The 22,344-nt window shown below is 36.3% G+C and overlaps 1 protein-coding gene across 1 annotated transcript; it reads right to left on the reverse strand.

Moving 5' to 3' along the window:
* Window positions 1-305: 305 nt before the first annotated feature.
* LOC136832031 (uncharacterized) lies at window positions 306-21,414 on the reverse strand. Its single transcript, XM_067092523.1, is given in 7 exon segments — window positions 306-2,046; window positions 2,049-2,529; window positions 2,905-3,342; window positions 9,129-9,512; window positions 14,436-14,750; window positions 16,562-17,554; window positions 21,250-21,414. Coding segments are annotated over 6 exon segments (3,978 nt in total). The 5' UTR covers window positions 17,324-17,554; window positions 21,250-21,414; the 3' UTR covers window positions 306-448.
* Between the last annotated feature and the right edge of the window lie 930 nt (window positions 21,415-22,344).

Here is a 22,344-nt window from a genome sequence, read left to right on the forward strand (position 1 = left end):
CCCAGGTTGTTGATGTCATTTTTTCTGTTTAAATGTAATTTCTATATGTAATTGGTTTTGTGGTGCAGGGTAATCAATTATAACAAATATATCAGTGGTTGTGTCTGTCCCTCATCCAACTTGCGTGAAAATTTATCTTAAACTGAATATCCCCGACAACTACCGTTGTAGTTAAGTTGGGTGTGGGCATTTATGGGACTTTAATAAAAGCATCAAATAAAAACCTATGTCAAAATGTTAGGCACTTTCAGCTATTTCTGAAGAACTTCATGAAAACTTTAAAAACTTTAAAAAACTAAGATACAGTTTAGTACAAACACCTGTAAAGTTCAAAAACTGTCTTAAATGAAACGACGAAGAACCAGTCCTCGTCTTTCTTATGATGGCTAATGAAAATAATGAAATGAAAGCACAATAAAAATGTTAAGAGAAAATGGCACGTCATAAACTAGGTTTTCAATCCCAGAACATCGTAGTTTTGATTCACATCTCTCAAAAACCTCACTATTTCTGGTGCAATGAAATATTCAGAAGCCTTTTCTGTATCGCCTCCGAAATAAGCCTTGACAGGTTTTGGGTATTCAGCAGGGCCATTGACTTCCATATCTTCCACAGAAGAAGGCTGCTCTTCTATCAGACACATTCTCTCGAAAACTGATTGGGCTCTCTTGAGAAGCTTCTCCCTTGCCCATTCCTCTTCATTAGTAATACTTGCAAGTTCCTCGAAAAAACAGTTCTTTAGGGCAAAGCCTCCCTTTGAGTGGAGAGTAAACATTCGGCTGTCCCAATACATAAACTGATTCTTTATTTCAACGGGAACCCAGTTCTCCGTTTTGAAAGCAGCCAGGATCATCTTACAAACCAGAAAAACATATCTCTTGTTGACACTCAGACCTCTCATAATCTCTGTTTCTGTAGGACCAAATGATAATCTCCACTCATCTTCACCAACATTATTCAAATAAACCTCCTCCAGGTGATGGCTGTCCAGGCTGCAGTTGGGTTTTGCAAGACCCTCTGGCCATGGGGCTCTCACAGTAGGAACGAAATCTATGTCTATGAAGAGCATAGGGTATTCGGTACCTGACCACAGCAAAGATAAATTTATACCAACTTGTGTTCTCTTAATTCCTGGCGTTATTACCTTCAACTTGCCACCATTTAAGTCCATTTCAATCAAAGATTCCTTGGCAATACTATAAAACCTATCCAAAAAACGGGTTCCTTTCATCAAACTTTTGAGATTTTCTTTGACTGGCTGCACTTTCAAAGATTTTCTATGGCCATATTGTATGATCTTTGCTTGTTCAAGATTTATAAGTTCAGCCTCCAGCTCTTTATGTGGATATGCACTGATTGTTTTCAAAAGCAGATTACAGTCGTACTCATCTGGACAATATAAGCGAACGTTATCTTCAGAACTCCCAACAAATCCTATATCTCCTTCAAACACCTCATTCTTTAAAGATATTTGTTCCTTCAATGAGAAGAGGAACTGAGCTACAGCATCTTTGATTTCACGAGCCTCGCCATCTGTATAACTGACAAGATTTTCTGTTGCAAATTTTTCCACACCTTTCTTTAGCAATTGTTCCTTGATGTGATCAAAACGGCTAGTAAGCAATTGCTCATATGTCTGAACATTAACGTATCTTGACTTTCTAGTGTCACCACGACTGAAGCCATAGTGGTTTAGGTACTTATCATAATATCCTGAGAAAGATTGTTCTACTTTTATACGTTTGCGCTTTTCACTGTCTGTTGTCAGACTCCTGATGAGGATGTCTTCTGTTTCCCTATGACCAAACATGGCAGCATACTGAATGGGCGAAATGTCTGAGCGATCCTTACTAAGAAGAGATGCCCCACACTCTACCAAATATGCAACAGCCGAAGAATTCCCACTTTTAGCTGCATGGTGGAGGGGTCGAGATTTGCATACTTCATTCAGCACACTCTCGAGATTAGGACTTGTAAATGATCTCATAAGATGTAAAAATAATGGCAAAGGTTTTTCACAGCACACTTTCAAAGCCTTTAGTTGCAAACACTTAGCTTTTCATCAAAACTGAAGTTCTCATGTCTTGGAATCTCAGTTTCACGAAAATTAATCTCTAGTGTAGAGAGAAGAACATAGAAATAATCATTTAAATCAAATTTTTCTGAACGTTCTTCAAGTCCAATGTCTTCCTTTATATCCGAAATCTTCGACTCAACATTTTCAGCCCTTTTAAATTTGATTCCGCTAACTCGCTCATTTACAAGAATGTTGCTGAGAGAAAGCATCCACTTACAGGATGAATACAAAGTCTCCTGTCTCTTGATCCTTTTGTATGCCTCCAACACTAAGCCAAGGAAGGATTTCCATCTGTCAAGAGGACTGATCAAGTCGCCAACATTGGTATACTTATACTGAAGAAAAAGTAGCATAAGTAAAAGGATGACTTGCTGAAGATCTCGCTTATCATCTTCATCTTTGAATTTCTCCACCATCTTATCAAGAGCTCGATAATCCTTTCCCAACATCACCTGCGGAAGAAATGCGCAAAACTTTGAAAAACGATTGCAAATGCGTCTGTGATGTTATTTCAGCATTAATTTTACTTACTAAGGAAAGTTGAATATTTCTAACAGTGAATATTAGCAATTGTGTTTTATATGGCACAGCATTAGATTCCATTCCACCTATAACGAACAAGAATAATTACTGCACCCTTCACGGGATGAAATGAGAAAGGGCAATCTGGATTCATGAACACAAAAGGTTATTACTTAGACCACTAATTATTATAAAATGCGAATTATATCAAACTCTAAACACTAAGGGGAAGTAATAGGGTCCAGAGAATTGCAGAACTGGGAACTTTAATTTCAGTTTGAGAAATTCCAAAAACAAATACAAACCTCCATGAGATATAACTTTTCAGGAAACAAATCGATGAGAAGTTTACTCTCTTTATTCTTGAGGAAAGGATTAGCATCCATATCTAGCACTAGGCGAAAAGCAGTTGAGAAGTGCCCTCCAGACAGAGCTGCCTCTAAAGATGTATAGTCTTTAGGCAGTCCTCTATCATAGTTGCTTCCACCTGCCTTCCAGATGTACCATGCTGTTAAAGTAGCACCGTATCTGCATGCTGTTATGTACAGCTGTGTCAATGACACGGTATCTGGACTCCTAAACTGAGCTTCCCAAGGCTTCTCTCCAGACAAATCTTCATGTATCAGATTGTTCACGCTTTGGATCAAAATATGTGTCAATTTGAGCAAACAAGAATCCCCAGCTACATCCTCCAACATCCCAAGCAGCATCTTATGTTCCCAATTGAGAGTATTGATGACAGCCTGAAATCAGTAAATCATAACACTGAAAATATAACTCAAAGGCAACATTATTAAGGTTTTGGATTAAGACAAGTTTTCATAATAAAGATTCGGACTGGTGGATCCTTCAGAAGTGTTGGATTCTTAAGTATGTTCACATTTTTTAGCTAAAACAGTTGCTATAATTAAAAGTGCTCGAGTCTGATTTCACCAAAAAAATTTATGTTGCAGTTTCAGACCATACAAACAGCATGTTCTGGCATTATTCTTAGAGCAGCTCAACTTTAAACTGCCTAAAATGGCCACCATCTACTCTATATATATATATATATATATATATATATATATATATATATATATATATATATATATATATATATATATATATATATATATATATATATATATATATATATATATATATATATATATATATATATATATATATATATATATATATATATATATATGTGTGTGTGTGTGTGTGTGTGTGTGTGTGTGTGTGTCACTAATAGGAAAACAACACCTTTCAAAAAGTTCTCTCAATGTTATTTAGAAAAATATATGGATTCTGAATGAAATCTCAAAAACTGTTATGGTTTGGACATGTCATGGGAAGGTACAAGGGACATTTATTCATAAAATTAAGGGACATGCAGATGAAGCACGAGGAATCTTAGTAGGAGGACCCAAGAAATCGTGGAAAATGGCCAAGAAGAAACAGAGGCATTTAAAGAAGAAAACAGAAGACTCAGTAACAGAAATTTGAAGTGTAAAGCAAATGGCAAAGCAGAGAGAGAAAATGAAATTGACTGCCTCTGAGTTGTCTGGTGCAACAATTAGGGTCAATAATGCCAAGGAAGACTCAAGGTCGAATAATCTGGCAAAACAGCGTTATTGGATAACTCGGTAAGCTTATAAGAGTGACCGGAATTTTTACCGCAGGAGTTTTCGCCGTAGGACTTTTCGTCACGGACTTTTTGCCATAGGAAATTTTGTCGCAAGGTCTTTTTGCCGCAAGGAATTTTTGCCACAAAATGCTCATTGAATAAGATAAGATAATTAGCTATTATATGTACTTTTGGAGTTTACATACATATGCACATTCATGCATTCATCTAATGCGACAGTCTTTGATGATTAGCTATTCTAACGTTTTAGAAAAGTAGGGTTTAAAACTGAAATAATTTTGTTCAGTGAAGAATATATTTATGTTCATATTATTCAGATGCAAGGAATAGAAATAGATGGAGAAAGTTGGCTCGAGCGGCCGACCTTGCTATACAGTGGGATTAATAGGGTGGAAAGAAGAAGATTGAAGCCCTTCTGCAATGCCGCATACTGTGAACACTAGCTGTGGAGATTAAAAGCTAGTAGACGATGCTAATTCCGTTTACAGAATCGACAGAACCTCGGAAATGAAAACTTATTAGAAGTGTGAAGTTAAGAACTGTAAAGCAAGAGTCCACACAGTTTTAGAAAGTGAAGGTCATACAGCAATATGCAAAACAGTTGGTGACCATAGCCATTGTGCAGACCCCTAGTGACGTTAGTGGTGCATTTGAGGAGGAACTAGCTGGTAATGATGATGTGCCTCAAGACCTCATTTCCTGTTTTGAAACCCATTATATTGGTGGGGTAAGCGGCAGGGGCGGGAGGGGGTGGGGCCTCGTAGACAAAGAGTCGCTCCAACATTTCCTGTGGATTTTATGTGGAATGTTTATGAACGGACCTTGAATCATTTACCAAACACCAACAATAGCGTAGAAGGGTTTCATAACACCTTCCAAAGTTCCGTCACAAACACCCACCCATATATTTGGAGATTGATAAACAAAAAAAAAAAAAAAGCGGTGTCTAGCAAAGAAGAAAAGAATTGACCTCGAAGGAGACGAAGCATATTACATGAAGAAGAAAAAGTACAAAGATATTTATGTAAGAATACGAAGGGTTGTTTCGATGTATGATTCTCAGCGTAAACTTCACTACTGACAGACTATTGCAATGAACATGCATTCATTCTAAACTTGAATTAAAGCTTTATTTTCATTTTTTTCCTTCTTTAAATAATGTGATGAACTTGCATCAATTTGAAATTAGTTGTAACTTGCATTACTTTTACCTTAAACCTTTATTTTCACTTACATTTACAATTTTGAATATTGCAGTGAACTTGCAATCACTTTGAAAATTTATTGTAACTTGAATTGCTTTTACCTTATTTTCCTGTTTTTAAATAAATAAACTATCTATTTCATAAGACCCTTTTATTTTCATACTTTAGACATACTTGATTAATTCTACGGCAAAAATTCCTTGTGACACAAAGACCTTGCGGCAAAATTTCCTACGGCAAAAAGTCCTATGGCGAAAACTCCTGCAGAAAAAATTCCTAGATCCGAAAAGGGTCTTACTACCTGGAATACTTGAGCTTCCTTGTAAACAGTAAGAGGTCTGCTTGCACTTGTCCAGTTTTCATACCCTACGGTAATTTAGAAGTATATGTTCACTGCACATCACTTGCTAATCACAAGGCCTGTAAACTGCCTTATTTGATACATCCAGTAAGATTATGTTCAATTTGGCATTTTGTATACAGTAATAACCCGAACTTGCACAATTCGAGTTGCGCCAGTTCACAGACACGCGAACTTTTCGTTGAAACCTGACTAATTGTCATACACGAGTTTTTCACAGACACACAAACCTTTGCGAATACCGAGAAGCCCTGCAAAAGTGCTTATGTTTAATTCTTTATGTAATTTATAAGTTTTCAAGCTTTTTTTGTGTAAATTAAATAACATTAAATAATAAAACTAATAATTACTCGTTCTCTCTCTCTTTTACTGAGATGAAAGAATTTTTATGGTAAATGTATGTTTATTTGTTTTGTATGATAAATAAATTTTTTACCTAATAATAAGTGCTAATTTTCAAATATTAATAATAATAATAATAATAATAATAATAATAATAATAATAATAATAATAATAATAATAATAATAATAATATAACTGTAATTACAAAATTCGTAAGTGATACGTAATTTAAACAATCAAATATCTTTCCCTCATCTTTTGTAAGAAACTCGAAGGCAAAGCTGTCAGACATGTCAATTTAACATGACAAGAAGGGGGGAGTGTTGCTGATTAGCGGGTCAAATGCTTCTTACGTACTTCTCTCTCTCTCTCTCTCTCTCTCTCTCTCTCTCTCTCTCTCTCTCTCTCTCTCTCTCTCTCTCTCTCTCTGTACATAATAATTCATAAAAATTTCACTCTCCTAAGTAAGGACAAAAGTTATCTCTCTCTCTCTCTCTCTCTCTCTCTCTCTCTCTCTCTCTCTCTCTCTCTCTCTCTCTCTCTCTCTCTCTCGGAGTTAGCACAACCTACGTATTACTGTTTCTCTGTATGTCTAACTGTACAGTAGATGATTTTAAATTGATCTAATTTTACCTGTACTATCTACAAACTGTAAATGCACCATTCTAAAACATAGAGCATTTCAGAACAAAGAGAAAGAGACAGAATAAAGAAGTTTTTAAAAATGAGGTTGAGAAGACCTCTAAAAATAGATCGGTGGAATGGGGAGAGAGAGAGAGAAGCAGCAGGATACTAATCTTCACTCTCCTATATTTTTACATCAACCATTTATAAATCTAATCCTTCAGGCCAGCCCTAGGAGAGCTGTTAATCAGCTCAGTGGTCTGGTTAAACTAAGGTATACTTAACTTTAACTTTTAAGGGTAATATATTTAGCTAACTTTCAAATGAAATTACAGGAACTTTAATTCCATTTAAAAGTTAGTTTAATACTGAATTTCCATCTTTTGATCTCCAGCATAAGAATAACTTCTCTTTCTCTCTCTCATGTTATTCTCTGTGTCTCTGTAATAATTCATAAATAATTTAACTTGATATTTCAAGTAAGGACAATATCTCTCTCTCCCTCTCGTGTGTTACTCTCTCTGTCTCTGTAATAACTGATAAAAAATTTCATGCCCATAAGTAAGGGCAACCTCTCTCTCTCTCTCTCTCTCTCTCTCTCTCTCTCTCTCTCTCTCTCTCTCTCTCTCTCTCTCTCTCGTTCATAGTTAGCACTCACACATTTTTACAACTTATTATTTCTCTGTACATCTTTACCCGTACAGCAGATAGTTTAAATTGATCTAATTTTACCTGTACTGTCTACGAAATGTAAATGCGCTAGTGCAGCAAAAATACATTCTAAAACAGAGACATAATAACTAAGAGCTGAACTAGTCAAAATAAAACACACTGTTTGTTCATGAAAAAGCATTTCAGAACTAAGAGAAAGAGAAGCAGAATAAAGAAGTTATTAAAAAGAGGTTGAGAAGACTTCTATTACTTCCAGTTCTCTATTTTTATGTCAACCAATTATTTCTTTTTTTAGGGTAACGAACTAAGCTAACTTTGAAATGAAATTATAGTAACTTTAATTTCATTTAAAAGTCAGCTTAATAATTTGGGAGCATGATTAGGGTCATATTTAGTGTATAAACTTTAGAAATAAGCATTTATTAGCATTTTTTGAGACCGTGCCAAACTTACGCGAATATTCGCCATGCGCGAGGGGTTCTGGAATCTAACCTCACATAAGTTCGGGATATGACTATACACTGATTTGGATATTAAAAACCCATGTAAAACTAGATAGGCAAGAGACTAAAATTTTAAAGCACGTCAGTATTTTTGTTGTCAATTAAGGAAAATAAATTATTCCACGTGGTTCAAGAAACATTAATGCATGGCGATATCAACCCAACATACTGGGAGTCAGATCCCCACAATGAATGAGGATGATGTCAGGGAATGCCGCTTGCTGAAAACAAGCAGCGTTGCCCGCTGCTAGCTTGTGTTACACTGTCTCTAATGCATCATTGAGTTTAAAAAAGTTTTATTGTATCATAACACTAAATCATCGTCTATTACAACTAAAATCTTGAGAACAATCAAACTGTTATTAAAAATGGCTGACCAACACCAGAACTGGAACAGGCTGGGCAAGAAATAATAAGAATTAATAGAAAATGTCAAGAAAGAATGGTAGAGTGCTTGTGCTGCAACAAATACTCTTCCTCTTCATGCTGGTTGTTTTGTACCAAGTTAAACATACAAAAAATAATCACAGCACACTGAACACGGTCAGTTTTGTCAACAGAGACTAGATACTGTGAATTTAATAATCTCCTCAACACTAATAAACATAGTGGCCAAATACCTGTAATCTATGGATTTAGACAAACTGACCTGAGTACTGATAAGTACACAGACTCAGCAATGAAATTCACAAGTATTTTTTATCTTTTTATGAGGCAATGCTGAAATCAAGTCCTCTTTAAACTGTAGAAACTGTATTGAGTTACTGAACTACATGGCAGAACCTGAAGAAGAATCCCAGCATGAGCAGATGCCATCCATTTTTCTAGCTCTTCTAAGGATTACAAAATTACTTCATTGAAACAATAAGTATCATTGTATAAAAGAGTACTGAAGAGATCACCCGAATTACATCCCTTACAATGGAAATGGATAAAGCAACTGGTGTCCTAGACAGAGCTTGGTGTTTTACTGTTTAAAATCAAGTAATAGATTCTGAATTGAAGGCAGCTTTCCAATCTGGCAAAACTTTTAATTGAACATTGTTAATGCAGTGTGTGTGTGTGTGTGTGTGTGTGTGTACAATCTTTTCCAGAAAAACTGAGAGAAATCATCCGAGAAACTAATGACCAGAACCTCCAGTTTTCAGAAATTTATTTTAAAACTATAAAATACTTTAAAAAACTTACCCTTGTTACTATCATTCCAACCCAAGTGGTAATGTCTGGAGTTAACCATGCTAACTGGACAAGGCCCAGTCCTGAGTCTGATGTGGTAAGTGGAAATCCAGCAGCCAAAAACATTGGCAGCAAAGTTCTATTATTAGTTTTAATGGCCAGTGGCAGTATGGGCCTGTCACAACTTCCTAGACGCTCATGAGGTACTCCCCAGGTAAGCAATCTACTCACGATCTTTGTGACTTGTAGTTTCTTTTGCTGGACCAGTCTGTCTAAATTATTTTCGCTTCCTTTATGGGATATTTGTATCCTTCTGTCAGGAACATCAAGACCGCTTGTTCTGGCAATGATATTCAGCAGTATCGAGTAGAGTTGTGAAGCTATTCTGCTGTCTAGCTGGAATTACAAATGAAAAGGATTTCAGTATAACAGTTACTTCTTTCATAGTACAAGAAGAAAGTTTACTTTACTTTTATTCCCACTTCCTTTCCTTCATCTTGCTGTCCAACCTCACCAACTATTTCTTCTGAGAGCAACTGGAATTTAATCCCAGTCTCACATTAATTCCTTTTACTTCATCTCAATTACCTTTTAGATCTATTAATCCTTACCTTTTCTTAACCAGTCAATGGCTGAGAACGACAGTGCTTGGTTTTATAGCCTAAACTTCATAATTCGTTCAGACATTGAATGTAATAAAAAAGGATATCATAAGCTAAGAAATGTAGTCTTCAAAAGATGTATGTGAATAAGGATATGTAAAAATGCTTGTATATAATTATGAATTTAAAGTAATAGACTACAAAATTAGGTCCTAGGCTTAGATAACAAGGCAGCCAAATGAATAGTGACTAAATCCCCATAGGACGGTGTCTCTCCCACCTCATCTGAGCTTCACTGCCAACATGCAAAAGCAATATATGAAAATAGAATTTACATGTTAGAGTCCATTGGGATAAAAAATAAAGATCCAAAATACATAAAGAGCTTACTCCAAAAATATTCCTCAAAAAGATTAAATATACATAGGAGCTCAAAGAGGTTAACAGACCAAGATACATCAAAGATACTGGAAAACAGAGTTTTCAATTACAAGGCACCCAGATTATTCAAATAAGTTGCCCCAAGAACTGGAAAGATGAAAAAATAAAAACAAAAAAGTGACTAAGACATACCAGTTATGGCAAGGAAGAACACGTTATATAAGAAAACTATAAACTAACTGACAAAGAAATGGAAGCCACTGGAGAGACAAAATGAGTACTGTTGGGATTGCCTCTGATAAACAAAGGAAAGATAAAACAACCACAAATTGCCATTGAAATCAAATAACTTGCTTTAACAGCGACGCCCTCAGTAAACTAATGTTTGAAATAATGTATAAAGGTGCAAAATGTTGGGATGAAAAATGGCTTAACATTGAGTCTTGGATGATGACCAGGGCCCTTTGCAAAGTTCACTCATGTTCTGAAAATACATTTTTTTATTCCCATTATCTTCATAAATGAAGCTGAGGTTTTCCATTGGCCATTACAACAGAAAGATAAATCACGTCCGAACATAGATAGATCACAGTTTCTAATTATCACTTACAGACGCTTTAGTTTAACCATACTGGCTAGGTGTTGACTGGTTTATTGGTGGTTCCTTACTGAATGAATGTACATTGTTGTTTCAGATTTAGCTGGCCTTGTGCCAGCACGGGCTGTTGCTCCTAGAGCAGCCCGTAACATGAATGTACAGAATCTTCGCGAGCCACAAAGTAGTATCTACACACAGACAGGGCAAAACAGAGGTAATGTTTCAGACATCTGTGTGTGTCGGCAGACAAACAGATGGCGATTTTGAGAGACATAATAAACGTACAGTGATAAAACATATATAAATGGAAAGGCCAGGAAATTCCACACATGGCCAGTTGCATGAGATTCGAGACAGATTAATGAAGACAATGCAGTAGCATAATACATGTGAAATGGCGAGACGTTTGGCATCTTCACAAACAGAAACCTACATACAGTTTGATACAGAAGATTCGGTGGAACATTATGACTACATGATTAGAATGCTTGCATGGCAATGCAAGTAGTGGTGATTGTACATAAATCGAGACAACAATGGTTAGGGAGAAACAGACGGAAATATTTGTATGGTAGAAGTTGCGTTCCTTGAGAGAGAGAAAACGGGATGCTCTTGTTTTTGTCTTCGTCCCTCCGAAGGATGACACACGCACACGTGTGCTCGAAAGAGACCGCGATTGGTGCGATGCGTCTCTTATAAGTCTGGCCTTGTTTGTGTCGTAATTTTCAGAAATGAGGTTGCCTGTCCATGGATTTTTCTTTACAATGTTATCGACAATGTCATCTCCATCCTTCTGGACAAAAACTACTTTTATTTTTGGTTTAAGTTTACCCTTCTCATTTACTGATATATTGCTGATTTCCTGAATCTCCATTTTTACCTTTTCTAAGTTTTCCCTATCTGGAAATCTTACAACTAAGTGTCCATCTCTTGTTTTAACCTGTTCAGCTGGCGCCGTTATTTTAATCATAATTTGTCTCTTTTCATTTGTTGCTGTGCTTTCTTCGTTTGTAGATTTGATCAGAAGCACTTTTTTTGTCTTTAGTGATTCAGCATAAGTTGTCCAAGTTTGCCATGGTTTTTACATCTTTATCAAAATCGTTAGTTTTGTTTTGGATTTCATCTATGTTGATCATTACGTCACTAGTTTTCTGAGCCGAATCCTGAATCAATTTTGTTAATATCTGTGATTTCTTTTATTTCTTCAAGTTCATCTTCAATGAGTTTTTTGTGTGCTCTTTGTTCAGGCCTCTTGCAATTATTACAGATGTACAATATGTTGTCACTCCAAAGTATGGGTGTGTATCTGACCTCGATACCTGAACATTCATAGTGGAACCATGCGTCACACATTTCACAGCAAATTCCTTCATCATCAACTTCCCCAGAGCAATGTCCGCAGGTTGCTGACTCTCTCGATTTGGGTTTACTCATCCTTCTCCAGTATTTTCTTTTGTGTTCCGTCTTTACGTGCTGCAGCGATAATTGTGAGACAATGATCGTATGATAGTTTGATCTTTCCTATCCTTGATTTAATTTCTACAGTATTTATTTTCTCCTTTTCCTTCCTCTTCTTCGTACTCACTTTGAACATCGTGCAAGTCGGGCACTTTTACACAGAGCACTTCACAGACACGTCCTACCCGCACAAAAGCTTCCGGAAGGCACTTTACTTAATATCCAAATGGATCTATAGCAAGTAACCCTTAACAGTTTACGTCTTAAAGCCAACAGAAAAGTTGATAAGCTTTTGAGTTTTTTTATAGTATTAGTATACGGACTAGAGTCTACCAGACACGAATTTCAAGCTAAAGATAATTTATTTCCATAGGAATATCAGTAGCGACTATTTTTTTCAAGTGCACCATCAGGTGGACGACCCTTGCTTTTGCCAGCGTCATTTCTCTTTACTCCTGCTTCATTATCCTGGAGTTTCCGTAGTTAGAGGCTTTTTACAGATGGCTGCATGCTGTCATTGTGACTGCTCTCACTTCTTGTGCAAGGAGCTGCCTCATTTATTCACATTCATCGTTGCATTCTTGTAAACAGGCAGTGGAAATGGAGGCCTGGTCTGTATAAAAAAAAGGCAGCACTTATTCAGAAGGTGCTCTTGCATTGAGAGAACACTTTTGCAAAACAACTGAGAAAGTATCAGCTACCACAACACGGACAGGTCTTGACCCGTCATGAAAAATTACTGTCCGTAGAAGAAGGAGTTCATTTTAGGTCTTTCGTGGTGTATCTTTCATCTAAATAAGTTACATTCTAGAAAACCTCGACGTGAACAAGTCCAAAAGGTGAAGCAAATTCACTGTACAAGGCAAAAGAACCTCTCCATAGCTGCCTAGCACCAAAGAAAGAACATTAATGATAGATTTGATTGAAAAGTATGATAGCAGAAGAAAACAAGAACTTTAAGAAAGGAATCTTCATAATAATCCACAAAGCAGCTTTTACTCTGTAATTAGGTTGTTCGACACACCTTTTGAAAAATAAAAAGGAAAATGACCAAAGGAAGAAGAGAACATGCCCGCAATACTGTAGAAGACAGTTTTAGAAACTATGGGAAGTCCTACACGACCAGTGCTGTAACCCAGTATTTTGCCTCCAAACTTATGCACCACCACTGTGTAAGAAACCTTAAATAGGCACTCGAAGTATTAAGAATCATGCACATATTTCGATAGCCTAGATAAGACTTATGGCATGTTCTGTACTATTCTGTACTTTGGAGCTTGGTTGTAGTGCCACTAGTAGAGGACGTAAGCCAATTAAGTGAGGCGTCGAAGAGGAACCAGGTTACAGAAACTGCACATGGATACTCCTTCAATCATGCAAAGCTTAAGTGACAAGAAAGAATGGTGTTTCTCTGGAGTAAAAGATACAATACTCTCCCCAAGACAAATAAAATAGGAAGGTCAGCATAATACAAAAAAATATACGCCCTCATACAGGGAAAACAATTTTTTTTAATCGGCTGCATCAAGAAAATCATAACATCCCCAGAGGTTCTCCAACACCATAAAAAGCAGAGATCAAATTTCAGCGTTTCAGAGAAGGAACTATTCTCACAACGCCAAGGTTTGACAGTTATTATTGCTGAGACTTGTAATGGCTTTGAAGAAGCCGCTCACGAGTGCACAAATATCTGGTTAGATTTCCTCTTACCTACAACCATAGATGATCCACCTGTACTGCATAGAGAATTAGCATAAGCCAAAAAATGAAGTGGTCTCTCATAGGCAATGGGAAGGGCAATATCATTGAATAACCGGACAAGAATAATGAAACATACACAGATACACACACAAGAAAACAATAAAAATAGGAATGAGGAATAAGGAGTTGATAGTGACTAGATAAATGATAATTTCTCTGCAATAATATTTTAACTGACCACTTTTCTTCCGTGACGACTCATTCAAGAAACTGTCACGAAACTGGAAAGAGCTGTATGAAGCTATTAAAGAATTATTGCCTCCATAATTCCCTGGAAATTAAGACTTTCCTTACTTTTCTAGCTGCATGAATAAGGGGATTAGAGACAGAAAACATTATTTACTAAGTAAATTAAACCTGGAAGAGCTTTTTTAGCTGACAATTATACTAAACTGAGAATATGAGCGATGAGTGTATGCACTAACATTTAGAGATAATATGCGATATGATGACTATATTTTACATGTAAAAACACTTAGATCTCTGTTTTGCGTCCGACTTATAAATCTCAAGACTCACCCGTGTGTTTGGCTTCTTAGGCAGATAATCCTGCAGACTTGTGCCCATTCTGTTGGCAATGTCTACTGGCGTCAGGTTCTGATGGGTTCTGGCTACCAAGAGTGCTCCAACCTCAATAAGAGATGTCACCGTATCTCTGTTACCACCTTTTACAGCTGCATGAAGGGCTGTGTTCCCCTCCTCATCCATGTAATGCAGTTCTATCTGTCCGTCAGATACGCTTTTCTTCAGCCACGAAGGTTCCCGCCAACCCTTCATTCCAGCTCGCTTGATGATGTTTGATCCGCTGTCCTCGTAGATTTTCTTGCTGTAATCCTGGAAGCAGTGCAGAAGCATTAAACTCACAGAGATCTTCTATGTACAGCCGTAGAGATTCTTGTCCAATAAGGAAAAGATATTAAACAGCCAACCAAATCAAATCAAAGAGCAAAACAGACCTTTCTATGTCAAGGCATTTAAACATATTAAGTATGATGGAATGCACTACATAATATTCAGTAATAAAATATTGCATTGCTGACCTTTTGAATGTAGTCGTTAACAGTGGTGAACTAACAATATCAGTACATACAATTTTCTCTGTGAATAATTTAAAAACTTATTTTATAAGTGAGAGAAAAAGTATCCCCAGTATAAGAGCCATTTTTCAAATATTTAGATGCCTCTACTCTACCACTTTTTCAAACGGCCACTTTGATACTCTACTCTTCATAATCGAGCTCCTTTTAGCTCTTTGATACTATTTACTATCATCCTACGTGTTTTTAACTGACTTTTCCTGTTACGTTTTAGCACTAATCCTTGAAAATTCTCCTGAACATGCACATCAGATTCATATTACATCGTTTATTAAATTTAGCTTTGTACGCCATTTTTTTTCTTTGGCTCAGTCTGTTTTCATTTAGTTATCTTTATTTATAAAACCAAAAGATAAATAGACAGAAGACTGGTATCTTGGGATATGTTTACCACTGACAATACTGAAGCCAAAAATTGGAAATGAAGTTAAGAAATTCTTATTCAAAATATTGTGATGCAGGTAGTGGTGGTAGTAGTAGTCAACAGCACAGCTAAAGTAGAAAAAAAATTGGTGTCCTGATAATAACGCCCAAACGTGGGATGGGAGGGTGATCTGTTCAGAATTAATCTGCATCTGTCAAAAGATCATCCCTACTTGCAAAAACCTCATGTCCAGAAGAGAAAAGAGAAAATCACAAGAGTCATGGAGGAAACAAAGAAAAAGAGAAGAAATAGTAGATGCAGTAGTTGAGTAGAATATCTTTTACATCCGCCATCAAGCAGGCAATAATTCTAAACTCTAAGAGGTCCACAATTAAATTATCCGCATTATGGATTTTACCTTGCTGATGAGTAAAATCTAAGAACTCACAGATAGAAGTTACTTTGTAAAGGAGACATGATTAAACAAATATAATGAAGCAAATACAAAGAAACTGCAGAAGAGTTGTGCACACCAGTTCCACGGGTCACAGCCTGCTCAAAGGCAGATCAGAGACATTTCAGCAGGGATGCATACTAACCTGTCCTTCCCTTAATCTAAACTATCTTAGGGTGCCGTGCCTTGACCTGCCAGGGAGCTTCACACTCCTCTGAACCCTCCACAATTATTCTACAGTTTTACCAAACAGAATAAACGACAACAAATGTAAATGCATGAGGTTAAAACAGTACAGAACTTTAACTTGATAGCAATGAAACTCTCACACAAATTTGAGTTATCTTTTACAAGAGTAAATTGTGTGCCACATGGGAAGAAGAGTTGTGGAAATAAGAACTGCAGGAGAGTAAACAGAAAACAGTCTTTGAGAAGCAAGAAATTATCATTCAAGAACACAAGTTACAATGAAATTATGCAAGCAATACACAGAAATGCACCTATACCTTGTTATATACATAGCATAATCAGCAATATAACTGAGTGTGCACATACAATAAACATATATATTACACATGAGTATAGTAATATATTTGTTCAATCCTTCACATAAATTGTACACAAAGAACACATTATAAACGTATTCTGCAATAAAGTGTTTCAGATTAAATCATCCCATTTAAAGTTTCACTGGTTAAATGTACTTTATTTATACTGCTTTAATACTCACCAGACTTCTTGTGGAAGGACCACATATCCCTGTGTCTTTAGTCATTTGTTTTCTTAACCACCATGTACTGTCATTGCCACCAGCAGCACTAGCACAGTCTGCTGCACTGCAGGCACGGTACACTGACTGAGGCTTAATTATATGGGGAAAATCCGTGAAGACATTTTGAATTGTGTGAAGCCTGTTCCCTAGAGCTGCCTCATGGATGAAGGACAAGCCATCTGTTGATGTACACACCTCAGGTTGAGCTTCTAGCAGCAAAGTTACAATTTCAGTATGTCCAAGGTAAGCAGCACGATGAAGTGGAGTTTTTCCATCATTATTGGTAACACTGATTTCCACACCTTTATTGATCAAGAGTTGCACTAATTCTGTGCGACCTTCACGGGCTGCCAAATGAAGCAATGAATTTCCTTTTTTGTTTTTGGAGTTTACATCAAGTCCTGACTCTAAGAGGACCTCCATAACTTCACAGTTGCCATTAAAAGCTGCATGATGAGCGCCCATATTGCCACTAAAATTATAATTATACATATTAGCTTTAGCTTGAAGAAGTATTTTCATAATAAGAATATATCTCTTTATTGTTGCAAGATGCAGAGGTGTGTGTTGTTCATTGTTCTGAACTTCGACTGTAGCCCCAATCTGAAGGAGTTCCTGAACCAAATCAACATTGTTAGAATTAACAGCTCTATGTAATGCTGTGTTGCCGTTTTCATCTTTAACATCTATGTCAGCAACATTTCCTCTTGGTAATTCCATGACTTCACCAACTTTCTTACTTGTTCTAAGAAGTATGTATCCTTACATTTAGATGATCACACTGTATTCCTTATGCTTTATCAAAACTCTTTTCTTTAACAGTACAATCCTGAAGAGCGCTAGATGAAGAAGTCTAATATCACATTTGCTGTCTTCATGCACAGTTGAGCGTCATCCTGGAGTTTCTTCACAGCTGCGGCATCTCCTTCATAGGCTGCATTAGGAAGGACCCTATGAATGAATTATGGAGAAAATATTCAATTAGCATCACGGCAGAAGAGCATATTTCTGAAGTTTTAATGAAAAATTCACAGCCAAAAATTTCATCTCAAAAACCCCTCAAAGTTGATTTTCTAGCAAAGTGCAAAACGTTTTACATATGTACTGTATACGTATATAAAATCATTCTTTTATTATTGTATTCCTGCAGCCAAATACTTATTTTCTTTAGTTGCTTAATACTTTTAACGCATGAATTCCATAGCATGTATATTACCAGCAACTTGGTCTTAAAAAACATCCAACAGCCGAAATACAATGTGAGTGAAACTGTATTCAGCTACTGAATGCTTCAGGAAGTTATTCATGTTTAAAGTGCCCAGTTTAAAATGTTATCCTACAGACTCCTCTTTTTTCATTTTCACTGCACTGATCATGATTCCCAATCTAACCAAGGATATTAGGGTGTACCCAGTAAAAAAAAATATAGATAAAAGGAAAAATGAAGGTAGAGTAGGTGTTTAGCTGAAATCTTAATTTCTACTGCTAAAGATGCTCTTTGACGTGTGTGGGAAATTTCAGGAAGTCACACGAACAAATATAAAAATGATTACACCAAAATACGACAAGTTTTCACTGCCTTTTGTATAAGAATGGAATTCAGATTTATCAGCATCTTTTAATCTTACAAATTTCTACAGTAAGAAGATTTAGCCGTCAATAATTTAAATGTTTAAAAAAATAATCTTTCATTGCAAAAATAATTTCAGGGTATTTTTTTCACTATTTTTTAAACGAGAAAATATTAGAAAAAAAATAAAACTTTACATATCACAAACCATTTTCATAACTATAATAAGTTAACACCAATCACAAAGAAACAAACAGCATGTAAATATCTTTTAATGGAAAGGAGCCAAGGCAATCTGAATGCTTAAAACTTAACCATTGAGATATGAGCACTCAGTCTATAGTAGCCTACACAACTCTTCTCTGTTCACTCCAAGTGTTCACACAATACTGATAAAACCACATTTGTATGTCTTCTTGCCTGTCTTCCTCTTCCTCCATAACCCATACCTCTTGCTGGCAAATAGATCTCGCTTTTTCAACCATTGTTCTTGCCTTTCGCCGTCCATAAAGTAAAGTGTTCTTCAGTTAAGGCATTTTTACATTTGTGAAAACCCGTTAAACAAGTGAACTACGCTATCATGAACTATACTGTCACTGGTTGCAGCTCGTAATGTGCTTCATCAAAGTCTGATAACACACTCGCTTTAAACTCAAACTTAGCTTACAATGAGTACACAATGTTCATTGTACATGGCAAGTTGGTGCTCCCAAATTATTTGTAATACCTTTCGCAAAATATTCAGTGAAAAGATTTAGAATATAATATCAACAACGTCACAGTAATTTGCTCCCTGCTTACAATCAGTAAGATCATCTTGTGTTTCAGAAAGACAAGAGGAAGCATCGATAAAGGGCAAATCATCTCTAAATAACATTGTCATTTACGATGGGAAATTCATTGTAGGTTGAAAAAATGGTCCTATTAAGTTCAGTTAATACTGGCCTGGCTGCCTTTATATCAACCATCTCAGAAAAATTTCACATCCAATTTCCACACAAACACACATTATATATATTATATATATACTGTATATATATAAAATATATATATATCTCTCATATCTCTCTCTCTCTCTCTCTCTCTCTCTATATATATATATATATATATATATATATATATATATATATATATATATATATATATATATATATATATATATATATATATATATATACATATATATATATATATATATATATATATATGTGTGTGTGTGTGTGTGTGTGTGTGTGTGTGTGTGTGTGTGTGTGTGTATGTAGAGAGGCTTGGTATGTATTCACATGTATATATCTCTAAAATGAATTTGCGACAATACGTCAACAACTAGCTCATTCTACTTGCTTACCTTATCCAGCATCCAGTATCGATAAAACTAACAACAAAGCTATGTAGGTCACTAAAAATAAGAAATAAACATACTTTTAGCCAAAAATAAAACTCCATCATGTTGAAAACAAAACAAAAAAAGTTACCGAACTCCTCTAAAGATGGTCCGTTTGTTGTTCGCTAGCCGAAAGCCATTTCATTAACTAATAAAATCCATGTTGGGGAGGCTGGCACGTCTATTTTCTTTGAGGTTAGTGGAGTATGAGTGATAAGTATATTATTTCTTAGAGAGTTCAGGGATTGTCGTACATAACCTACAGTTGGGCCCCTACAAGTAGTCCCCACAACAAAGATGATCTGGAAGCTCCCTGCCATCACCATCGCTCAAACTGGGTGGCCGCTGGAAATACGATTACACAACAACATAGTTTTATGACTTAGGCCTATCTATTCTCAGCTGCTCCAACGAATCTGTCAACCGGAATGGTCAACCGTCGCGTGAGCTAGCCAGAACATCAAGTTTATCGTCGCCATTTCTAATCCTGCTGAAGTCGTTACTCCACAATTATATATTTTGCATAAATGCTCTCGACACTTAGCTTCATCTCCACTCTTACCAAAATACATGGCTGAAATTGTATCGACCGAAATGTATGGTTGTTTTAATACGCTAATTTAGCATTTATGGTACTGTTAATGTTTTCAAAGGGGACCACTAGACTGCAGTAAAAAGGCATCAGTTCATAAACTTCCACACACACACACCGAGTCTGCCATACTATAATAATTGCAATGATCGTCGCTGTAGTATAGGATGGTATAATCGATTCAGTGTCAATACTTGTCTACCGATATGGTAGATCTAAGTAGTAGCTCCGCGGCGGCGATTTCCTTCTAACTTGATTTTTTTCTAGTTTTTTGGTTGCTAATTATGGATTTACCTTCAATTTTTGTCGCACGAATGTAATCAACCCCTGAAGTCCATCCAACAAGGGGTTTCCATACGCGATCTTCACAAGACAGAGCACGGGTATATACGCTGTTTGGAACAGTTTATATCCCGTCCGGCAAGTGCAATAACTTGTTAACGTATGGGTACCGCCCCCGCTCCCCCGGGCCAGTACTAAACACGGCGAAGTGACATTCCATTCGGCCGACAACAAACAAATGCATCGCCAGTATCAGAAGCCCTAAAAGTGTAGAAAAAACCAGTTTCCAACGTAAAAACAGGCGCTAAGCTAATACTTAGAATTACCAAATATATTATGAAAGAAATCTTAGGAATATTAGGGAAAAGGGGAGGTTACAGTTTAAATCGTATAGGTAACATAACATTCAAAGAGCAGCTAAAACAATAACGAGTCACACAGGTCATCGATTATGTCTGATAGTGATTATGAAAAGAAGGGGTGGGTGAATGATTTTGATACCGCACACAGAAAATATTCTTAAGCTATTATTGTGCAGGCTATGTGTGTGTGTGTGAACTGTTCTGAACGTTTGGGTACAAAAGAACCGTTACATAGGCAAGTATGCTGGGTACTACTGCTTCAACTTTTGCCCTATGGCTCCTAAAACTGGTGCCACGACATACTTCAAACATGTGAAACCAACATTATCAGCGATTATATAGATATCAGCAAGAGGATTGTATGTAAACAGTTTTGGCGTTTATACCACAAGTTGCATAAACGAAACAAATTCAACTTCGGAAAAGACAGAGAAAAGTTCGGAATTAAAACCTCACCATCCAACAACAGTTACATCCAACATTAAAGTTATTTCAGCTGCTTTACTGGTGTCAGTGGGCCTTTTTTTTTTTTTGGTCGAATAGAAAAACACTTTAGATCACAAGAAAGAATCACTTCTTTGACAGCGCACTCTTCAGCAACTCAAGACCCAAGGCCAAACTGAAAGTGAATCAGAATTTCAGTTGCCAGACATTTGTTTTATTAACGCGCCTGCAACGGTTGGCTTGGTAAAACCAGGAGTGGATCGCTGCCATATAATCAATAAAGTTGTCATTTTACACCTTCCAACATACGCATGACAAAGGTTTCTTTAACTACGCTTGTTTCGCGATATGCATACAGCAGATAATTAGCACTGTTCCAAATCTGTAGCCTTTACCTCGATCTGCAATAAAATGTGCTGTCAAAAGAACGAGTGAAAACTTACGAGTCAGGGCAGTAAACAGTACTTTTCATCATGTAATGTTTACGTGGCAGACAGATTATCAGTGAAGATAGTGTTAATCTTGATAAAAATAAAAGCACGTATATAACATGGTATTAGATTCGTATACTTGTGAGATGTATTATAGGTATACAAAAAAAATATCATTGCATAAAATGTTGACAGCAATGCTCTCGCAGGCAGGCTGTGAGGGTGAAGTTGCTTACAGAACTATATGCAAATGAGAATTAAAGGGGTATAAATACATGGAAATTTATGCACTATCGCTAAAATTAATCTGTTATTATTTAGTCAATCGTTTTATCATGAAATTACTGTACATGTGTTACAGAATCATTTTAGTGACTACCTTTCGGCTTAAAAAAGATTTTATCATTATTATGAGCCTTGTACTTATCTATTTTTTAGTCCAACAGCGCTAAGTTGCACGTGATGAGTTTGTTATATAATAAAGAAAAAAAATCAAACACACTAAGATCGCTAGGGTTGTAAACAGGTAGGAAAAACAGCATAGCCACATCTATTTATTCACTTAAATCTTTCCCTTAACGTTAATCCCTTGTGTACGGTTTTGCCCGAGACCTGTCAATTTAGTCCAGCGGCTTAGTGATGAAATTGTGGATTTTTTGCTACAAGCATGAAATTT

Source organism: Macrobrachium rosenbergii, chromosome 49 (assembly GCF_040412425.1).
Source record: "Macrobrachium rosenbergii isolate ZJJX-2024 chromosome 49, ASM4041242v1, whole genome shotgun sequence".
Classification (NCBI taxonomy): Eukaryota; Metazoa; Arthropoda; class Malacostraca; order Decapoda; family Palaemonidae; genus Macrobrachium; species Macrobrachium rosenbergii.